Here is a 23,203-nt window from a genome sequence, read left to right as displayed (position 1 = left end):
CTGGGATTCTAGATCGCCTACTTCCTCTCATGAATACATTCAGTTGTTTCTGAATATCTGCAATTTGAGTCAGGTTAAAGTTAATGGGTATGGGAAATATATATAATAGTTCTGGTTCATTTTAACGACTGCAATCCTCCCAAGCCAGGAAATATTGCAAGTACTCCAGCCCTTTAACTTAGTTTTTATCCCATGCCATACTCTTTTTAGGTTTTGCATCGCTATCTCTGTTAATTTACTATAAATGTTGATCCCCAAATATTTGATTGATTTTCCAATCAAATTTAAACTGTTGTTTTAGTGTCTCTATATCTTCTTTTTTAAATTCACTGGCAGGGCCTGAGATTTTTTAACATTGACCTTGTGACATGTCACCGTACTCTTTTTAATCTTCATGTAAACTTACTAGTGATTTTTGTGGAGTTGACAACATCAAGAGGACATCGTCTGCAAACATGCATAATTTTCTATGGGTACCATCTACAGTGATGCCAGTAATAGATTCAGATTCCCTGATCTTACATGCCAGAAGCTCTAAGGAAAGAATATATAAAAGAGGGGAAATTGGGCACCCCTGTCTAGCTCCATTTGATAGGAAAGGTACCCCAGGGTAAGCACCTTGGCTCTTGGGGCATTGTATAGGCCCAAGGTTGCACTAATGAAACTCTCCGGAAACTCCATCTTCCGGATCGTTTCTTCTAGAAATCCCCAGTGTAATCTGTCGAATGCCTTCTCCGCGTCCAGCGACAGGAGAAGGCATTCGACTTTCACGGCTGAGCATTTCTCTACAATGTTTATCACACGCCGTGTTGTGTCCGAGCCCTGTCGGCCCGCTGTGAAGCCCACTTGGTCTTGGTTTATACTCTTTGGTAAAATGCTTGCCAACCTGCTCGCCAAGATCTTTGCGTAGACTTTATAGTCAGTATTAAGTAGCGAGATGGGACGGAGGTTAGCACAGCTTGTGGGTTCCTTTCCCGGTTTGGGCAGAGTTATAATATATGCTTCCATTAATTCACCTGGTACTTTACCTGATAGATATCATTAAACATGTCACACAGTATCTGTCTAAGATCAACATAAACATGTTTGTATGCATGTATGTTTGTTTTATTAACTTTTAACACATTTACAAATTTTAGAAAAGGTGAGGTACAAGAAGTCCTGTTATTGAACAGGGTACAATATGTATGATTACATTAGGAAAAAACATTACATTAGGTCCCTGCCCCATTTTGTCTAGGTGGAATAACACAAAAGTCAGGTGTTTGAAAACAGGTCTATAAATCGATATACTCACAATATATAATGTACAACAATCAGCCATAACATTATGACAACAGTTCTGACACTTTGAGGCATGGACTCATCAGAACCAGCATTAACTTGTTCAGCAATTTAAGCTACTGTAGCTCATCTGTTCAATTTGATCACATGAGACAGCCTTCCCTGTCACCGGTTTACCACTTTCCCTTCCTTGGACCACTTTTGATTGACCACTGCAGACTGGGGACACCCCACACGAGCTGCAGGTTTGGAGATGGTCTGGCCTTCACAATTTGGCCATTGTCAAAGTCACTCAGATCCTTATGCTTACCCATTTTTCCTGGGTAACTTTGAGGACAATGTGTTAACATGCTGCCTAATATATTGCACCCACTGACAGGTGCCATGATAACAAGATTATCAATGTTATTCACGTCACCTGTCAGTGGTCATAATGTTATGGCTGATCAGTGTATTTCCAACATACATTTTGGACGCCTGCTCAGGGCACAATTGTCTTCTTAATTGTTAGTTATTACATGTAGCACAGCAGTGTAGGACCAGGTCAATACCATATACATCACCCACAAAGATGGCCCCCAGTACCAGTTCCTCTGAAGCCTAAGCTGCCTACCTACAACCAGCCATGCCCAACTCACCAACCAGAGAATACTGTAGGCAGCAATAACATATGATGAGATGATGTTTGCTAGCTGTTTCTCAGAAAAAGAGGGCCCAAAACTATAGTTCACTGTTCATAAAGCACTTGGGCCCTCCACCTCCCTTCATCTCTTCTCCAGCCGAGAGAATGTCCTGGTACTCCCTGTCACATTGTTCCGGGCTTTTACTAAGGTTATTTGGTAAAGAAAGGAAAAACAAGTTATCTTATGAATGGAAGGAGACGAAATGATGGAAGCATGGTCCTACCTACTATCAGTGTCTTCTACTTCTGAGAAACTTTGAGATAAACTTTAATTTGAAATATTGCTTTCAAGAAATTCCAAACACTTATCTATTAGAGTTTGAAACCCACTGAGTTGCATTGGATGAAATTGTTTATTATATAATTACAATTTTTATGATACGTCTAATTGAATGTTTTCTTAATTACAGCTTTCACCTAATATCCAAAGCAAAGCAAAGGATGTACCAGGATGGACTGAGTTCCTTAACATATAATGTTACTGAACATATAAAACACAGACTTTTTACCAAGATAACGGTGGATATTGGAACATTGTAAAATTATATACAATTCTCTGGAATTCTCAGAAAATGTGGTTAAGTTTCAAAGTAGGTACACTCAGGAGACTCTCCACAGCCTCTCCAGAAACAGACAAAGACAGGATGCAAGAAGTACCAGAAAAAGAAAAAAAAACATATAATGGAATGCCAGAGATTTCTATACGGAAAAAATCCCACCTCAGATTACTCTAAAACTAAACTTATTAATAAGATATTTAAAAATCTCAGCCAAAACACCAACTTATAATAGAGAGGTGTAATGGCATGGTTAGAGGGCATTAACATCTCGACTCTCTCCTTCATTGCTTCAAGAAGAGTTTAAACCAACCAAGTTCCATCATCTTGTTTCTATCATCTGTCATCAATTGGTTCTATATGTATGTATGCTTTGTATAATTATTTAATCTAGTTAAGAAGACATGGAAGCTGTGATTTTAACGGATCTGGTAATATGGGCTAAATATGAATTACAAATAGAAATTACAAATAAAAATGGTGCATTACAAAGAAAAATGGTTGACTAGACTAGACTTGAATGAAATTATGCTAAAGTGTCCAACAGCAGTTCCCATCACATCAGGTTAACATTTTAATTTGACTGACAATTACTGAGAGATGAGGGTTGAGATGTGACACTGGGCCTGCTTGCAGTGGAGGCTCCTCCATAGGAGCACATGCGCACGTGAACCCTCAAGCGCAAAAGGAAAAAAAAATTCATCACCAATCTAATTTAATTTTCATCTAAATCAGATTAAAATGGATTTTTGATGAAATTTGCAATTTTACCTTTGCACTTTGGGGTTCACGTACCATGAAGCCTCCTGTCCCCTGATGTAGCCTGCCTAAGCCTATCACACGTGCGATAGGAAGAGACCCCATTTGGCTCAATTGCTGAAGCGCTTGCTAAAGCGACAGGTGAGTCGCCCATTTGATCTTTGTTTGCACAGTAAAAGCTGTGCTATCAGGGAGGAGCTCCCAGCTGCCCAGTCCGGAGTCTCCCAGCCCTCCCCGGTGTCTGACTGCAATCCCTGCAGTCACTCTGATTGGCCCCGCCCCTTTCCTGATAGCGTCCACACTGCTCAGCAACTCTCCTCCACGTGTATAAGTTTGGCTTATCTGACCACCTGGCCTGTGTGCTGACTCTTGACTTGTATGACTGCCCGCTACGTGTATCGACCCAGGTATCCTGACCTTCCTAAAAGCTTTAACCCTTGGTTTCCTGCATTACCTGTTTGTCTGTCCTCCGTTATATATGCTACAACCTTGCATTCACCACTCAGTACCTTTACTTTCCTGATTTCACCAAGGCCTCCTCACTGTTGGGATCCTCTAAGTCCTGGTTTCCCCAACAGCGGCTCAACCCCTTGTTGGCTGTATTCTGGGCAAAAGAACTTCCACGGTAAGTGGTGAGGGGAGACATGATATTTATGTGGCATTAATAAAATTCTTAGATTAAATAAAAATCATACTATATAGTATTTAATTTAATGTCTAAGATTATCCAGAACATAAACACCATATTGAACCACATAACTTAAGGACCCACCAGCTAATGAGCCTTTTGAGCCCGGTAGGTGTCACGAACACACCCTACTCCGTGAGTTGGTTCTCATGGTATCTGTATATCTAACGCTTTGTTAGATCTTTGTTAGATCAGGTTAGATCAACTGTTTTTTTGTTAGATCTACTCAAACATATGCAATATTAACAATCTTTTTCACCAAAAATAGGATTGTGAATACCGCCTCCTGCATGATAGATCTAACAAAAAAAACAGTTGATCTTACCGGATCTAACAAATATCTACTAAAATCAAAAAAAAAAAATCAAAATTTCAGTTGGGGGATTAACGCGTATGTATTCCCATCCCACACACAAAAAAATAGGAATGTGAATACCGCCTCCTGGGGTTGATAACAGTTGATCTTACCGAATCTAATGAATATCTACAAAAATAAATTTAAAAAATCCAAATTTTTGTTTGGGGGAGGGATAACCGGTATGTATTCTCATAGCCGGCACACAAAATAGGAGTGTGAAATACCACCTCCTGCGTGACAGATCGAACGAAAAAAAAAAACAGTTGATCTAACGAATATCCACCAAAATCAATAAAAAAATAAAAATTTCAGTTGGGGGGCAACCCTTATGTATTCTCATCCCCCAAATACAAAATAGGATTGTGAATACCGCCTCCTGCATGATAGATCTAACAAAAAAACAGTAATCTTACCAGATCTAACAAATATCTACTAAAATAAAAAAAAAATCCAAATTTCAGTTGGGGGACTAACCCGTATGTATTCCCATCCCACACACAAAAAAAATAGGAATGTGAATACCGCCTCCTGGGGTTGATAACAGTTGATCTTACCGAATCTAATGAATATCTACAAAAATCAATTTAAAAAATCCAAATTTTTGTTTGGGGGAGGGATAACCGGTATGTATTCTCATACCCAGCACACAAAATAGGAGTGTGAAATACCACCTCCTGCGTGACAGATCGAACGAAAAAAAAAAAAAAACAGTTGATCTAACGAATATCTACCAAAATAAATTTTAAAAAAATCCAAATTTCAGTTGGGGCGGCAGCCCCACTCATTAAAAATGCATTATCTCAGTAATTAGACTAGATCTAACAAAAATTTTGTCTGATCAAACCTAATCTACCTCAGAGCTATCATAATCAATAACAGTTTGTTGAAATTTTTGTTGAGTGGGGGCTGGCTACGGGTTAAGATTGTTAATATTGCATATTTTAGAGTAGGTCTAACAAAACAACAGTTGATCTAACCTGATCTAACAAAGATCTAACAAATGGAATGATCTTTTGTTAAAATGTTAAATTTGGGGGGCTAACCCGGGGGAGGTGACAACACTTCTGCAAGCACTGCCATTACTGGAGTAAAGATGGGCAGTCACTGTCTGATGACAGCCGCATGATCTATGTTTGGACTAGAAGGAATTGAGGACAATTGAGGGTCAACCCTTGGGATTCCATTTATGAGTATGGTTGCCACCCGGACGGTATTTTACTAAACTTATTAATAATATTTTTTTTAAATCATATGATAGTGAGGTACAAGGATGAGGAAAAGAAAAACCTCAAGGGTTCTGTGGACCTCCAGCTACTTCTGCTTGGAGACTGTTCCACATATCCACCACCCTTCAGTAAAGTAGGTCCTCCTTACAAAGTAGAACTTTATTACATTAAGTAAAAATCTCAGGGGAGCATATTTAATATGCAATTGCCAATTTACAATTTCAGTGGCTGTAAGAAAAGCTGGGCATTAATTTATCTCTACAGAAAAGCAAGGGTTATATTATCATTTAGGTAGCTTCTATCATAGGCACTAAGTTCACCACACCCCCTTGCGGCAGAGTCTACGGATCTGTGAGCTTAAAATTTGGCAGCCTCTGTAAAGGCTGTACTTGGAGGCAGAGGGATAAATACCTGCCTCTCTATCCAGCGGGTAAAGGACTCAATGCATACCCCAGCTCAGGTCAAACCTACTATCAACTACTGACCCTTCAGCCTGAGGGGAGTCTGACTCCCATGGATTACAAATTGATTAAAAGGTGACTCTGCAATCCTTCCAACCCTTTGATGAAACTAAAGAGGACATTGATGCCTTTCTACAGGACTTTGAAAAGCAGTACCAGGTCTATCACATCAGAGAGGCTGATTGGGTTCCCCTGCTGCAAGGTAACCTTACAGGTCATGCTAGGGCTGCCTTTCTGGCTCTACAAGGTGATGGAGCCCTCCATTATGCAACAGTAAAAAGAGCTCTTTTGCCTTAAATGCTAATACGTAACGACAGCAATTCTGAAATGATAGACTGAAAGATCTGATAAACTAAAACAGCTGATGTTAATGGAGCAATTCTTTTGGCACTGCCACGAGGACATTCGAAACTGGGTAAGGGATAGGAAATCTCTTCCTCTCAGTGATGCTGCCCGTCTGACGAGTATGTGACGAATCGAGATATTCATATGCGGGTTCGCCAACATAACCCACTAACAGAGCCATTGACCAGACAGCCTTGGGCCAGAGTGCCAGCTGGCAACACCAGACCTAAGTCAGAGAACACACTACCTTTTCTCACCTGAACTGCATCCTTTACTCTTTGGCAGTCCTCCTCCGGAATACAATTCTACAGATGCAAAGATTTGGACATGTCGAGGTCTGCTCAATGTTCGAGGTCTGCTGTGGGATTTGTGCAAGACGAATCATACCGCAGTCTCCAGACTGAGACTGTCTGTGAGGCCTACACTACCCATCTACCCAGTAACTCAAGTCTAGGCAGACATATGCAGGCTGTTACCATGGGCAGGCAACCCTTCACCGGATTGAGAGACTCTGGAGCCACTATCACCTTGGTCCAACCTAAATGCCTGCCTCCAAATAACCTGTTACTTCAGGAGGTTACTATCCGCACAGCCAGGGGTGCTTACCATACCCTCCCCACTGCCAAGATCCACCTGAATTGGGGGACAGGACAAGGGACTGTCGTAGTTGGAGTAATGGATGGATTACCTGCGGATGTATTATTGGGAAATGATCTGGGAATGTTGGTTAGCCAATACTGTCCGCAGGGAGAAATAACTGCTGTAACTCACAGCCAGACCAAAGGGAACGGCAACCTAGCTGAACCAGCCGGAGACCCTTCTATGGTGAGTACGCTGCCTTCTGACCTTCCTGACCTTGACTGTTCACCTTTAAAGTGGCCCCACCTCCTGACTTTAAGACACAGGTAGCAAGGGACCCATCCTTGTCCTCTCTCTGGTCCCGACCAGATTCTGGTGGCAGTGGGGAGAACATCGATCGGGTGCAATGGAAGGACGGACTGTTGTATCGTATAATAGAGAGCCCAAACCCTGCACAACCCTGGTTAGAGAACAACTAATGGTACCTCGACCCCAACGGGAGGCACTTAGAATCACCCATGAGATTCCACTGGCAGGTTATCTGGGGGTGACACAGTCTACTAAACGCTTGTTGAAGGCTTTTTTTTGGCCCGGTGTCACAGGAGACGTGCGTAACTTTTGCAGACCCTGTGAGACCTGTCAGCGGGTTTGTAAAAGTGGAGATCACTCCCGAATGCCTTTACATCCCTTACCCATTATTCAGAAGCCTTTCTGGCAGGTCGCCGTAGACATTATTGGTCCATTAACCCAGCCAATCAGGGAAACGATATAGTCTTACAGTGTTGATTATGCTACCCGCTACCCTGAAGCAGTGGCGTTATCTTCCATCACTGCTAAGAGGGTAGCTGAAGCCCTTATTGTTATTTTTACTCGTGTGGGTTTCCCAGGGAAGATCCTCTCGGACTGTGGTGCTCAGTTTGTCTCGGACCTCCTACAACAAATTTGGGAGTTGTGTGGGGTCCGAGCATGATTGGGGCGTTCGTGGACACTGATCCAGACTGGGAGAGATATCTGCCGCCAGGCCCGGACTGGCCATCGGGCACACCGGGCATTTGCCCGGTGGGCCGGGCCACGGCAGGGCCGCATTGACTTAGGGGCTGATGGAGCTGCAGCTCCAGGCCCCTACCCTACCTACGGCCGCATTAACGCAGGGCATAAGGGGCACCTGCCCCTTAAGCCCACCGTAACTGCGACCGGGTCCGCCACTCTAAGGGGCCGGGAAGTCCCCACCAAGGCTGGCCTTACGGGTCTGCAGCCGCACAGGGCTTAAATTAAAACATCGGGGTTCAACCCGGCTTAAAATCACTCAAGGGAGCCGGAGGTCTGTTAAAGACCTCCGATACCGCTCCCTTGTGATCCGCGCGGCAACAGCTGCTGTGCGCCGGGGTTTGTTTTCAGATCCCGGCGCACAACACTGAAGCCGCGCCCACCGCTGTCCGTGCCCACTGAACCAGGAAGAAGACAGAGAAGACAGAAGAACTGAAGAAGAGGAAAAGAAGCTGAAAGAAGAAAGGAAAGGTAGGAAAGCATTAAGTGAAAGTGGATTGGTATGTGTGTGGATCAGTGTGTATGTGTGGATTGGTGTGTATGTGTGGATTGGTGTGTATGTGTGGATTGGTGTGTATGTGTGGATTGGTGTATATGTGTGTGGATTGGTGTGTATGTGTGGATTGGTGTGTGGATTGGTATTTGTGTGTGGATTGGTGTGTATGTGTGGATTGGTGTGTATGTGTGGATTGGTATATGTGTGTGGATTGGTATATGTGTGTGGATTGGTATATATGTGTGGATTGGTGTATGTGTGTGGATTGGTATATGTGTGTGGATTGGTATATGTGTGTGGATTGGTATATGTGTGTGGATTGGTATATATGTGTGGATTGGTGTATGTGTGTGTGAATTGGTGTATGTGTGTGGATTGGTATATGTGTGTGGATTGGTATATGTGTGTGGATTGGTATATATGTGTGGATTGGTGTATGTGTGTGGATTGGTGTATGTGTGTGGATTGGTGTATGTTTGTGGATTGGTATATGTGTGTGGATTGGTGTATGTGTGTGGATTGGTGTATGTGTGTGGATTGGTATATGTGTGTGGATTGGTGTGTATGTGTGGATTGGTGTGTATGTGTGGATTGGTGTATATGTGTGTGGATTGGTATATGTGTGTGGATTGGTATATATGTGTGGATTGGTATGTGTGTGGATTGGTATATGTGTGTGGATTGGTATATGTGTGTGGATTGGTATATATGTGTGGATTGGTGTATGTGTGTGGATTGGTATGTGTGTGGATTGGTATATGTGTGTGGATTGGTATATGTGTGTGGATTGGTATATATGTGTGGATTGGTGTATGTGTGTGGATTGGTATATGTGTGTGGATTGGTATATGTGTGTGGATTGGTATATGTGTGTGGATTGGTGTATGTGTGTGGATTGGTGTATGTGTGTGGATTGGTGTATGTGTGTGGATTGGTATATGTGTGTGGATTGGTATATGTGTGTGGATTGGTGTATGTGTGTGGATTGGTATATGTGTGTGGATTGGTATATATGTGTGGATTGGTATATATGTGTGGATTGGTGTATGTGTGTGGATTGGTGTATGTGTGTGGATTGGTATATGTGTGTGGATTGGTATATGTGTGTGGATTGGTATATGTGTGTGGATTGGTGTGTATGTGTGGATTGGTGTGTATGCTGTACCATTTCCAATGTCTTTTTCATGATCTAATTATGCTCTAAAAGTACATCATAACTCCCATCACTCTATACTGTTCCATACAGTGGCAGAGCTGGGAGGCAGAGGCCTTGCACCCCCACCACAGGACTCCTGAAAGGTAAGTGAACTTCAAAGAGGGAGAGGGTAGATAGTTAGGAGGGGGTAGTTGCGGCGGGCTTAAGGGGCTCTGCGTTAATGCGGCCATATAGGACCAGTCAGTCCGGTCCTGACTGGGCCTATTTTAAGGTGGGGGCCTGGAGCTGCAGCTCCATCAGCCCCTAAGTCAATCCTGCCCTGCCGCGGGCCCGGTCGCAGTTGCTGCTTGCTCCGGCAACAAGGTAAGTAGGGTGAGGGAGGGGGGGCGCAGTGAGAAGGGGCAGAGGGGGGTTAGATAGTGAGAAAGGGGGAGAGGGGATAGATAGAGGCGGTACATATTGAGAAGTGGGGAAGGGGGTTACATAGTGAGAAGGGGCAGATAAGATGAAGAGAGGGGGTAGTGTGAATGCGCATGAGAATTAATGAATAAATGTGTGGAGGAGTTGTGTGAATGCGTATGAGAATTAATGAATTCATGTGAGGATGAATTGCTTGATTTGTGAGACTGCATTAATGAATGTGTTAATGATTTGTCTGTCTGAATGATTAAATGCAAAGATGGTACATGAAGGGTGGGCTTTAACAATAAATAAATAAATAAATAAATAAATATGGGCCGCTCAGGCTTAAATGCCCGGGCCTATTTTTTGTCCCAGTCCGGGCCTGTCTGCCGCATCTCCTCTTTGCTTATCAGGAGGTGCCGCAGGAATCAAGGGGATTCTCCCCCTTTGAACTACTATATGGGCAGAAAGTATGGTGACCATTAGACCTACTCTAGGAGTACTGGGAAGAAAAATCACTCTCAGAAGAAAATGCTATCCTTCCCTATGTTCTAGAACTGCGGGAAAAATTAGTGACGCTAGCACGTTTTACCCATGATAATTTACGAGCTGCTCAGACACACCAGAAGGTCTGGTATGGTCGCACAGTTAGATACCGTGAGTTTCAAGTGGGACAGAAAGTTTTAGCTCTGGTGCCTAACCCCCAGAACAAATTGCAAGCTAAGTGGTCTGGACCTTGGGCCATCAGCGAGCGACTTAACGATACCACATATGTAGCAATGCGAGACCACCCAGAGGGCGGGCAACGCACCTTTCACATCAATATGCTAAAGTTTTATGTGGAACGTCCTGAGACAGTGGCAGCCATCTGTATCGCCTCTCAGGGGGAACAAGAGAATAAGTCCCTTCCCGATCTACTTGAAGAGACGCGTAAGGCAATCTCTCTTGACTAGGTTAAACTAAATTCCCAATCAGGAGAAGAGGCCGGCAGACAGGTCCAACAGGTACTTGAGATTAGGAGCGCTATGTTTACTCCCCTCCCAGGTTACACGCACCTAGCACAGCATGGGGTTCACACAGCAGGACATCGTCCTCTGCGTCAGCCTCCTTATAGAGTGCCCGAGGCAGTGAGACCCAACTTAGAGAGAGAAATAGCAGAGATGCTTGCGCTGAGTGTCATCGAGCACTCTGGGCATCACAGGTAGTTCTAGTCCCTAAAAAGGATGGGACCACTCGCTTCTGTGTTGACTACCGTTGACTCAATGACATCTCTGTTACTGACGCATACCCCATGCCCCGGGTAGACGACCTTTTAGACAAGTTAGCAGGAGCCCAGTATCTGACCACCTTGGATCTCAGCAGGGGCTATTGACAAATTCCTCTAGCGGAAGAGGACCAGAGAAAGTCTGCCTTCATCACCCCATTTGGCCTATACCAGTTTAAGGTTATGCCATTCGGGATGAAGAACACCCCAGCCACAATTCAACGGCTAGTGGATCGCTTGCTCGATGGAGCGCAGACTTATGCTTGTGCTTACCTTGATGACATTGCCATCTACAGCCGTACCTGGGATGAACACCTACACTACCTTGGGGATGTACTAGACCGAATACAAGGCACAGGACTCACTATACGCCCGATAAATGTCAGATAGGGATGGCAGAAGTGAACTACCTAGGCCAGTGATGGCAAACCTTTTTGAGCCCAAGTGCCCAAACTGCAAACCAAAACGACTTATTTTTTTCAAAGTGCCAACACTGCAATTAAACCTGAATGTTTGAGAGCGGGGGGCGTGGCTTCAGTGTTCTCTGGGGAGAACTGTGGGAGATGTAGTCCGCGGGAGCCGACGCCGTGACTACAGTGTATGCCTGTAGTCACGGCCAGGGCCGGACTGGGACTGAAAAGCAGCCCTGGAAACATTTGGAGAGCAGCCCCATATAGTTTATCTCGCGATTGAGCTCTTATACCCACACCCAAACATTTTTAGATTGAGACATTTTTTGTTTTTGTTTTTATTTCCTTTTATTTGCCAACCTGCCCCCCCCCAGTTATGCACATCTGCCCCAGACTTGCCACTCTGCCTGCTTTTAACCCCCTAAATGCCCCTCTGCCATATAGGGGGTTAAAAGGCATATCACGCGAGTCGCTGTTGCCCAGAACCTGATGCAATCTTTCCCTTCCTCTAACAGGGTTACCAACAGCCCCTTCTACCGGAACATACTAAAACGAATGACAAAATGGAATGCCCATAGACTTTAATGGGGAGGAATGCCCATAGACTATAATGGGGAGGAATGCCCATAGACTATAATGGGGAGGAATGCCCATAGACTATAACGGAAGGGAAAAGAATAATTGATTTTGAAATAAAAGCTTAAGAAATAGCATTTAGATATTTGGCACACATACTCCCCTAGCACACACATGTGATCTAAAACTCAGATTACGTTGGATTATATCTGTTTTCTATGGAATGACAGGTGAATGACAGTATTGATGGAATGCCCATAGGATATAATGGGAGAAAAATCAAACCTGTTTTTCAGACAAAACCCTCTGAAATATCATATCGATCTTTGGCACATATACTCCCCTAGTACAGAGACAGGATCTAAAACTCATATTATGTGGGATTATAGCTGTTTTCTATGGAATGACAGGTGAATGGCAGTTTTGAGTGAATGCCCATAGGATATAATGGGAGAAAAATCAAACTTGTTTTTTAGAGAAAACCCTCTGACATATCATATAGATCTTTGTCATGTATACTCCTCTAGTACAGGTATAGGTTATAAACCTCATATTAAGTGGGATTATAGCTGTTCTCTATGGAATGACAGGTGAATGACAGTATTGATGGAATGCCTATAGGATATAATGGGAGAAAAATCAAACCTGTTTTTCAGACAAAACCCTCAGACATGTCATATAGATCTTTGTCATGTATACTCCCCTACTACAGTTATAGGTTCTAAACCTCATATTAAGTGGAATTATAGCTGTTTTCTATAGAATGACAGGTGAATGATGGTATTGATGGAATGCCCATAGGATATAATGGGAGAAAAATCAAACCTGTTTTTCAGACAAAACCCTCTGACATATCATATAGATCTTTGTCATGTATACTCCCCTAGTACAGTTATAGGTTCCAAACCTCATATTAAGTGAAATTATAGCTGTTTTCTATGGAATGACAGGTGAATGACGGTATTGATGGAATGCCCATAGGATATAATGGGAGAAAAATTAAACCTGTTTTTCAGACAAAACCCTCAGACATATCATGTAGATCTTTGTCATTTATACTCCCCTAGTACAGTTATAGGTTCCAAACCTCATATTAAGTGGAATTATAGCTGTTTTCTATGGAATGACAGGTGAATGACGGTATTGATGGAATGCCCATAGGATATAATGGGAGAAAAATCAAACCTGTTTTTCAGACAAAACCCTCAGACATATCATATAGATATTTGGCACATATACTCCCCTAGTACAGAGACAGGATCTAAAACTCATATTATGTGGGATTACAGCTGTTTTCTATGGAATGACAGGTGAATGACAGTTTTGAGTGAATGCCCATAGGATATAATGGGAGAAAAATGAAACTTGTTTCTTAGAGAAAACCCTCTGACATATCATAAAGATCTTTGGCACATATACTCTCCTAGTACAGGTATAGGTTATAAACCTCATATTAAGTGGAATTATAGCTGTTTTCTATGGAATGACAGGTGAATGACGGTATTGATGGAATGCCCATAGGATATAATGGGAGAAAAATCAAACCTGTTTTTCAGACAAAACCCTCTGTCATATCATATAGATCTTTGGCACATATACTCCCCTAGTACAGAGACAGGATCTAAATATCATATTATGTGGGATTATAGCTGTTTTCTATGGAATGACAGGTGAATGACAGTTTTGAGTAAATGCCCATAGGATATAATGGGAGAAAAATCAAATCTGTTTTTCAGACAAAACCCTCAGACATATCATATAGATCTTTGTCATGTATACTCCCCTAGTACAGTTATAGGTTCTAAACCTCATATTAAGTGGAATTATAGCTGTGTTATATGGAATGACAGGTGAATGACAGTATTGATGGAATGCCCATAGGATATAATGGGAGAAAAATCAAACCTGTTTTTCAGACAAAACCCTCAGACATATCATATAGATCTTTGTCATGTATACTCCACTAGTACAGTTATAGGTTCTAAACCTCATATTAAGTGGAATTATAGCTGTGTTATATGGAATGACAGGTGAATGACAGTATTGATGGAATGCCCATAGGATATAATGGGAGAAAAATCAAACCTGTTTTTCAGACAAAACCCTCTGTCATATCATATAGATCTTTGGCACATATACTGCCCTAATACAGAGACAGGATCTAAAACTCATATTATGTGGGATTATAGCTGTTTTCTATGGAATGACAGGTGAATGACAGTTTTGAGTGAATGCCCATAGGATATAATGGGAGAAAAATCAAACCTGTTTTTCAGACAAAACCCTCTGTCATATCATATAGATCTTTGGCACATATACTCCACTAGTACAGAGACAGGATCTAAAACTCATATTATGTGGGATTATAGCTGTTCTCTATGGAATGACAGGTGAATGACAGTATTGATGGAATGCCCATAGGATATAATGGGAAAAAAATCAAACCTGTTTTTCAGACAAAACCCTCAGACATATCATATAGATCTTTGTCATGTATACTCCCCTAGTACAGTTATAGGTTCCAAACCTCATATTAAGTGGAATTATAGCTGTTTTCTATGGAATGACAGGTGAATGACGGTATTGATGGAATGCCCATAGGATATAATGGGAGAAAAATTAAACCTGTTTTTCAGACAAAACCCTCTGAAATATCATATAGATCTTTTGCACATATACTCCCCTAGTACAGAGACAGGATCTAAAACTCATATTATGTGGGATTACAGCTGTTTTCTATGGAATGACAGGTGAATGACAGTTTTGAGTGAATGCCCATAGGATATAATGGGAGAAAAATGAAACTTGTTTCTTAGAGAAAACCCTCTGACATATCATATAGATCTTTGGCACATATACTCTCCTAGTACAGGTATAGGTTATAAACCTCATATTAAGTGGAATTATAGCTGTGTTATATGGAATGACAGGTGAATGACAGTATTGATGGAATGCCCATAGGATATAATGGGAGAAAAATCAAACCTGTTTTTTAGACAAAACCCTCAGACATATCATATAGATCTTTGTCATGTATACTCCTCTAGTACAGGTATAGGTTATAAACCTCATATTATGTGGGATTATAGCTGTTTTCTATGGAATGACAGATGAATGACAGTTTTGAGTGAATGCCCATAGGATATAATGGGAGAAAAATCAAACTTGTTTTTTAGAGAAAACCCTCTGACATATCATATAGATCTTTGTCATGTATACTCCTCTAGTACAGGTATAGGTTATAAACCTCATATTAAGTGGAATTATAGGTGTTTTCTATGGAATGACAGGTGAATGACAGTATTGATGGAATGCCCATAGGATATAATGGGAGAAAAATGTAATTTGTTTTTTTAGAGAAAACCCTCTGACATATCATATAGATCTTTGTCATGTATACTCCCCTAGTACATTTATAGGTTCCAAACCTCATATTAAGTGGAATTATAGCTGTGTTCTATGGAATGACAGGTGAATGACAGTATTGATGGAATGCCCATAGGATATAATGGGAGAAAATTTTAATTGGTTTTTAGAGAAAACCCTCTGACATTTCATATAGATCTTTGCCATGTATATTCCCCTAGTACACACAAATGATATAAAACAAGTTTGATTTTTCTCCCATTATATCCTATGGGCATTCACTCAAAACTGTCATTCACCTGTCATTCCATAGAAAACAGCTATAACCCCACATAATATGAGTTTTAGATCCTGTCTCTGTACTAGGGGAGTATATGTGCCAAAGATCTATATGATATTTCAGAGGGTTTTGTCTAAAAAACAGGTTTGATTTTTCTCCCATTATATCCTATGGGCATTCCATCAATACTGTCATTCACCTGTCATTCCATAGAAAACAGCTATAATTCCACTTAATATGAGGTTTGGAACCTATAAATGTACTAGGGGAGTATACATGACAAAGATCTATATGATATGTCAGAGGGTTTTTCTCTAAGAAACAAGTTACATTTTTCTCCCATTATATCCTATGGGCATTCCATCAATACTGTCATTCACCTGTCATTCCATAGAAAACAGCTATAATTCCACTTAATATGAGGTTTATAACCTATACCTGTACTAGAGGAGTATACATGACAAAGATCTATATGATATGTCTGAGGGTTTTGTCTGAAAAACAGGTTTGATTTTTCTCCCATTATATCCTATGGGCATTCACTCAAAACTGTCATTCACCTGTCATTCCATAGAAAACAGCTATAATTCCACTTAATATGAGGTTTGGAACCTATAAATGTACTAGGGGAGTATACATGACAAAGATCTATATGATATGTCAGAGGGTTTTCTCTAAAAAACAAGTTACATTTTTCTACCATTATATCCTATGGGCATTCCATCAATACTGTCATTCACCTGTCATTCCATAGAAAACAGCTATAATTCCACTTAATATGAGGTTTATAACCTATACCTGTACTAGAGGAGTATACATGACAAAGATCTATATGATATGTCAGAGGGTTTTCTCTAAGAAACAAGTTACATTTTTCTCCCATTATATCCTATGGGCATTCCATCAATACTGTCATTCACCTGTCATTCCATAGAAAACAGCTATAATTCCACTTAATATGAGGTTTATAACCTATACCTGTACTAGAGGAGTATACATGACAAAGATCTATATGATATGTCTGAGGGTTTTGTCTGAAAAACAGGTTTGATTTTTCTCCCATTATATCCTATGAGCATTCACTCAAAACTGTCATAAACCTGTCATTCCATAGAAAACAGCTATAATTCCACTAAATATGAGGTTTGGAACCTATAAATGTACTAGGGGAGTATACATGACAAAGATCTATATGATATGTCAGAGGGTTTTCTCTAAAAAACAAGTTACATTTTTCTACCATTATATCCTATGGGCATTCCATCAATACTGTCATTCACCTGTCATTCCATAGAAAACAGCTATAATTCCACTTAATATGAGGTTTATAACCTATACCTGTACTAGAGGAGTATACATGACAAAGATCTATATGATATGTCAGAGGGTTTTCTCTAAGAAACAAGTTACATTTTTCTCCCATTATATCCTATGGGCATTCCATCAATACTGTCATTCACCTGTCATTCCATAGAAAACAGCTATAATTCCACTTAATATGAGGTTTATAACCTATACCTGTACTAGAGGAGTATACATGACAAAGATCTATATGATATGTCTGAGGGTTTTGTCTGAAAAACAGGTTTGATTTTTCTCCCATTATATCCTATGGGCATTCACTCAAAACTGTCATTCATCTGTCATTCCATAGAAAATAGCTATAATTCCACTTAATATGAGTTTTAGATCCTGTCTCTGTACTAGGGGAGTATACATGACAAAGATCTATATGATATGTCTGAGGGTTTTGTCTGAAAAACAGGTTTGATTTTTCTCCCATTATATCCTATGGGCATTCCATCAATACTGTCATTCACCTGTCATTCCATATAACACAGCTATAATTCCACTTAATATGAGGTCTGGAACCTATAACTGTACTAGGGGAGTATACATGACAAAGATCTACATGATATGTCTGAGGGTTATGTCTGAAAAACAGGTTTAATTTTTCTCCCATTATATCCTATGGGCATTCCATCAATACCATCATTTACCTGTCATTCCATAGAAAACAGCTATAATCCCACATAATATGAGTTTTAGATCCTGTCTCTGTACTAGGGGAGTATACATGACAAAGATCTATATGATATGTCAGAGGGTTTTCTCTAAGAAACAAGTTACATTTTTCTCCCATTATATCCTATGGGCATTCCATCAATACTGTCATTCACCTGTCATTCCATAGAAAACAGCTATAATTCCACTTAATATGAGGTTTATAACCTATACCTGTACTAGAGGAGTATACATGACAAAGATCTATATGATATGTCTGAGGGTTTTGTCTGAAAAACAGGTTTGATTTTTCTCCCATTATATCCTATGAGCATTCACTCAAAACTGTCATAAACCTGTCATTCCATAGAAAACAGCTATAATTCCACTAAATATGAGGTTTGGAACCTATAAATGTACTAGGGGAGTATACATGACAAAGATCTATATGATATGTCAGAGGGTTTTCTCTAAAAAACAAGTTACATTTTTCTACCATTATATCCTATGGGCATTCCATCAATACTGTCATTCACCTGTCATTCCATAGAAAACAGCTATAATTCCACTTAATATGAGGTTTATAACCTATACCTGTACTAGAGGAGTATACATGACAAAGATCTATATGATATGTCAGAGGGTTTTCTCTAAGAAACAAGTTACATTTTTCTCCCATTATATCCTATGGGCATTCCATCAATACTGTCATTCACCTGTCATTCCATAGAAAACAGCTATAATTCCACTTAATATGAGGTTTATAACCTATACCTGTACTAGAGGAGTATACATGACAAAGATCTATATGATATGTCTGAGGGTTTTGTCTGAAAAACAGGTTTGATTTTTCTCCCATTATATCCTATGGGCATTCACTCAAAACTGTCATTCATCTGTCATTCCATAGAAAATAGCTATAATTCCACTTAATATGAGTTTTAGATCCTGTCTCTGTACTAGGGGAGTATACATGACAAAGATCTATATGATATGTCTGAGGGTTTTGTCTGAAAAACAGGTTTGATTTTTCTCCCATTATATCCTATGGGCATTCCATCAATACTGTCATTCACCTGTCATTCCATATAACACAGCTATAATTCCACTTAATATGAGGTCTGGAACCTATAACTGTACTAGGGGAGTATACATGACAAAGATCTACATGATATGTCTGAGGGTTATGTCTGAAAAACAGGTTTAATTTTTCTCCCATTATATCCTATGGGCATTCCATCAATACCATCATTTACCTGTCATTCCATAGAAAACAGCTATAATCCCACATAATATGAGTTTTAGATCCTGTCTCTGTACTAGGGGAGTATACATGACAAAGATCTATATGATATGTCAGAGGGTTTTCTCTAAGAAACAAGTTACATTTTTCTCCCATTATATCCTATGGGCATTCCATCAATACTGTCATTCACCTGTCATTCCATAGAAAACAGCTATAATTCCACTTAATATGAGGTTTATAACCTATACCTGTACTAGAGGAGTATACATGACAAAGATCTATATGATATGTCTGAGGGTTTTGTCTGAAAAACAGGTTTGATTTTTCTCCCATTATATCCTATGGGCATTCACTCAAAACTGTCATTCATCTGTCATTCCATAGAAAATAGCTATAATTCCACTTAATATGAGTTTTAGATCCTGTCTCTGTACTAGGGGAGTATACATGACAAAGATCTATATGATATGTCTGAGGGTTTTGTCTGAAAAACAGGTTTGATTTTTCTCCCATTATATCCTATGGGCATTCCATCAATACTGTCATTCACCTGTCATTCCATATAACACAGCTATAATTCCACTTAATATGAGGTCTGGAACCTATAACTGTACTAGGGGAGTATACATGACAAAGATCTACATGATATGTCTGAGGGTTTTGTCTGAAAAACAGGTTTAATTTTTCTCCCATTATATCCTATGGGCATTCCATCAATACCATCATTCACCTGTCATTCCATAGAAAACAGCTATAATCCCACATAATATGAGTTTTAGATCCTGTCTCTGTACTAGGGGAGTATATGTGCCAAAGATCGATATGATATTTCAGAGGGTTTTGTCTGAAAAACAGGTTTGATTTTTCTCCCATTATATTCTATGGGCATTCCATCAATACTGTCATTCACCTGTCATTCCATAGAACACAGCTATAATTCCACTTAATATGAGGTTTATAACCTATACCTTTACTAGGAGAGTATATGTGCCAAAGATCTATATGATATGTCTGAGGGTTTTCTCTAAAAAACAAGTTTGATTTTTCTCCCATTATATCCTATCAGCATTCACTCAAAACTGTCATTCACCTGTCATTCCATATAACAGAGCTATAATTCCACTTAATATGAGGTTTAGAACCTATAACTGTACTAGGGGAGTATACATGACAAAGATCTATATGATATGTCTGAGGGTTTTGTCTGAAAAACAGGTTTGATTTTTCTCCCATTATATCCTATGGGCATTCCATCAATACCGTCATTCACCTGTCATTCCATAGAAAACAGCTATAATTTCACTTAATATGAGGTTTGGAACCTATAACTGTACTAGGGGAGGATACATGACAAAGATCTATATGATATGTCTGAGGGTTTTGGCTGAAAAACAGGTTTGATTTTTCTCCCATTATATCCTATGGGCATTCCATCAATACTGTCATTCACCTGTCATTCCATAGAACACAGCTATAATTCCACTTAATATGAGGTTTATAACCTATACCTGTACTAGGAGAGTATATGTGCCAAAGATCTATATGATATGTCAGAGGGTTTTCTCTAAGAAACAAGTTTCATTTTTCTCCCATTATATCCTATGGGCATTCACTCAAAACTGTCATTCACCTGTCATTCCATAGGAAACAGCTGTAATCCCACATAATATGAGTTTTAGATCCTGTCTCTGTACTAGGGGAGTATATGTGCCAAAGATCTATATGATATTTCAGAGGGTTTTGTCTGAAAAACAGGTTTGATTTTTCTCCCATTATATCCTATGGGCATTCCAACAATACTGCCATTCACCTGTCATTCCATAGAACACAGCTATAATTCCACTTAATATGAGGTTTAGAACCTATACCTGTACTAGAGGAGTATGTGTGCCAAAGATCTATATGATATTTCAGAGGGTTTTGTCTGAAAAACAGGTTTGATTTTTCTCCCATTATATCCTATGGGCATTCCATCAATACCGTCATTCACCTGTCATTCCATAGAAAACAGCTATAATCCCACATAATATGAGTTTTAGATCCTGTGTCTGTACTAGGGGAGTATATGTGCCAAAGATCTATATGATATGTCAGAGGGTTTTCTCTAAAAAACAAGTTTGATTTTTCTCCCATTATATCCTATGGGCATTCACTCAAAACTGTCATTCACCTGTCATTCCATAGAAAACAGCTATAATCCCACATAATATGAGTTTTAGATCCTGTCTCTGTACTAGGGGAGTATATGTGCCAAAGATCTATATGATATTTCAGAGGGTTTTGTCTGAAAAACAGGTTTGATTTTTCTCCCATTATATCCTATGGGCATTCCATCAATAACGTCATTCACCTGTCATTCCATAGAAAACAGCTATAATTCCACTTAATATGAGGTTTGGAACCTATAACTGTACTAGAGGAGTATACATGACAAAGATCTATATGATATGTCAGAGGGTTTTCTCAAAAAAAAACAAGTTTGATTTTTCTCCCATTATATCCTATGGGCATTCCATCATTACCGTCATTCACCTGTCATTCCATAGAAAACAGCTATAATCCCACATAATATGAGTTTTAGATCCTGTGTCTGTACTAGGGGAGTATATGTGCCAAAGATCTATATGATATGTCAGAGGGTTTTTGTCTGAAATACAAGTTTTATTTTCCTCCCATTATATCCTATGGGCATTCACTCAAAACTGTCATTCACCTGTCATTCCATAGAAAACAGCTGTAATCCCACATGATATGAGTTTTAGATTTAGTCTCTGTATTAGGGGAGTATATGTGCCAAAGATCTATATGATATTTCAGAGGGTTTTATCTGAAAAACAGGTTTGATTTTTCTCCCATTATATCCTATGGGCATTCCATCAATACTGCCATTCACCTGTCATTCCATATAACACAGCTATAATTCCACTTAATATGAGGTTTAGAACCTATAACTGTACTAGAGGAGTATACATGACAAAGATCTATATGATATGTCAGAGGGTTTTCTCTAAGAAACAAGTTTGATTTTTCTCCCATTATATCCTATGGGCATTCACTCAAAACTGTCATTCACCTGTCATTCCATAGAAAACAGCTAAAATCCCACATAATCTGAGTTTTAGATCACATGTGTGTGCTAGGGGAGTATGTGTGCCAAAGATCTAAATGATATGTCTTAAACTTTTATTTCAAAATCAATATTCTTTTCCCTTCCATTATAGTCTATGGGCATTCCTCCCCATTATAGTCTATGGGCATTCCTCCCCATTAAAGTCTATGGGCATTCCTCCCCATTAAAGTCTATGGGCATTCCATTTTGTCATTCGTTTTAGTATGTCCCCCTTCTACCCCCTTTTTATTTTCTTTTGCACAGAGCCCCATGTCAAGGAGCTTTCAATTACTTAAGTTAATAGAACCTGATTAAGCTAGTAGAATCTGATGTATTTTCATATTTCAGGGTACATCCAGAAAACAAACACAGATCAATTCTGGTGGAGTGCCAGACATCTGCCCCAGGCTTGCCACTCTGCCCCCTTTTAACTCCCTATATGCCCCTCTGCCTCCAGAAATGCCTTATACCCCCTATATGCCACTCTGCCATATAGGGGGTTAAAAGGCATTTATAGAGGCAGAGTGGCATATAGGGGGTTAAAAGGCATTTATAGAGGCAGAGTGGCATATAGGGGGTTAAAAGGCATACCATGGGGCACGAAGAAGCCGACGTGCTATCGGCGAAACGCGTCGAGACCAATAAAATTTTATATTTTACAGCTGTCTACCGGAGTATCCTATATATCAAGCATTTGCACATTACTCTTTGAGTTGTGCTACTTCTTTGATGTATTTGCATTTTTGATTCATTACATTGCGACTTTAAGATACTGCACCATTGTGGTTCTCCTTGGTTTTACAGCTCTTTACATTCAAGTTTATCCAGAGTCCGTTTTCTGATGAGCTTCATACATTCAACCCGTTTGTGAGTGGATCCTACACTTTATTTTATTTTTATTTGGTTTA

General features: G+C 39.9%; 1 protein-coding gene across 2 annotated transcripts in view; it reads left to right on the top strand.

The window, feature by feature from the left end:
• The window catches only part of LOC128491756 (beta-1,4-galactosyltransferase 1-like), a 134,282-nt gene extending 131,715 nt beyond the window's left edge, over positions 1 to 2,567 (top strand). For both annotated transcript variants that reach the window (XM_053464081.1, XM_053464073.1), the window contains one exon: positions 2,377 to 2,567. In XM_053464081.1, the coding sequence (XP_053320056.1) occupies positions 2,377 to 2,506 (130 nt within the window). In that variant the 3' untranslated portion in view covers positions 2,507 to 2,567. The remainder of the gene's footprint in view (positions 1 to 2,376) is intronic.
• The last annotated feature ends 20,636 nt before the right edge of the window (positions 2,568 to 23,203 follow it).

This window comes from Spea bombifrons, chromosome 1, assembly GCF_027358695.1.
Source record: "Spea bombifrons isolate aSpeBom1 chromosome 1, aSpeBom1.2.pri, whole genome shotgun sequence".
NCBI lineage: Eukaryota > Metazoa > Chordata > Amphibia > Anura > Pelobatidae > Spea > Spea bombifrons.
Note: the sequence above shows the minus strand (reverse complement) of the source record. Positions and strands in the feature narration are given on the sequence as shown.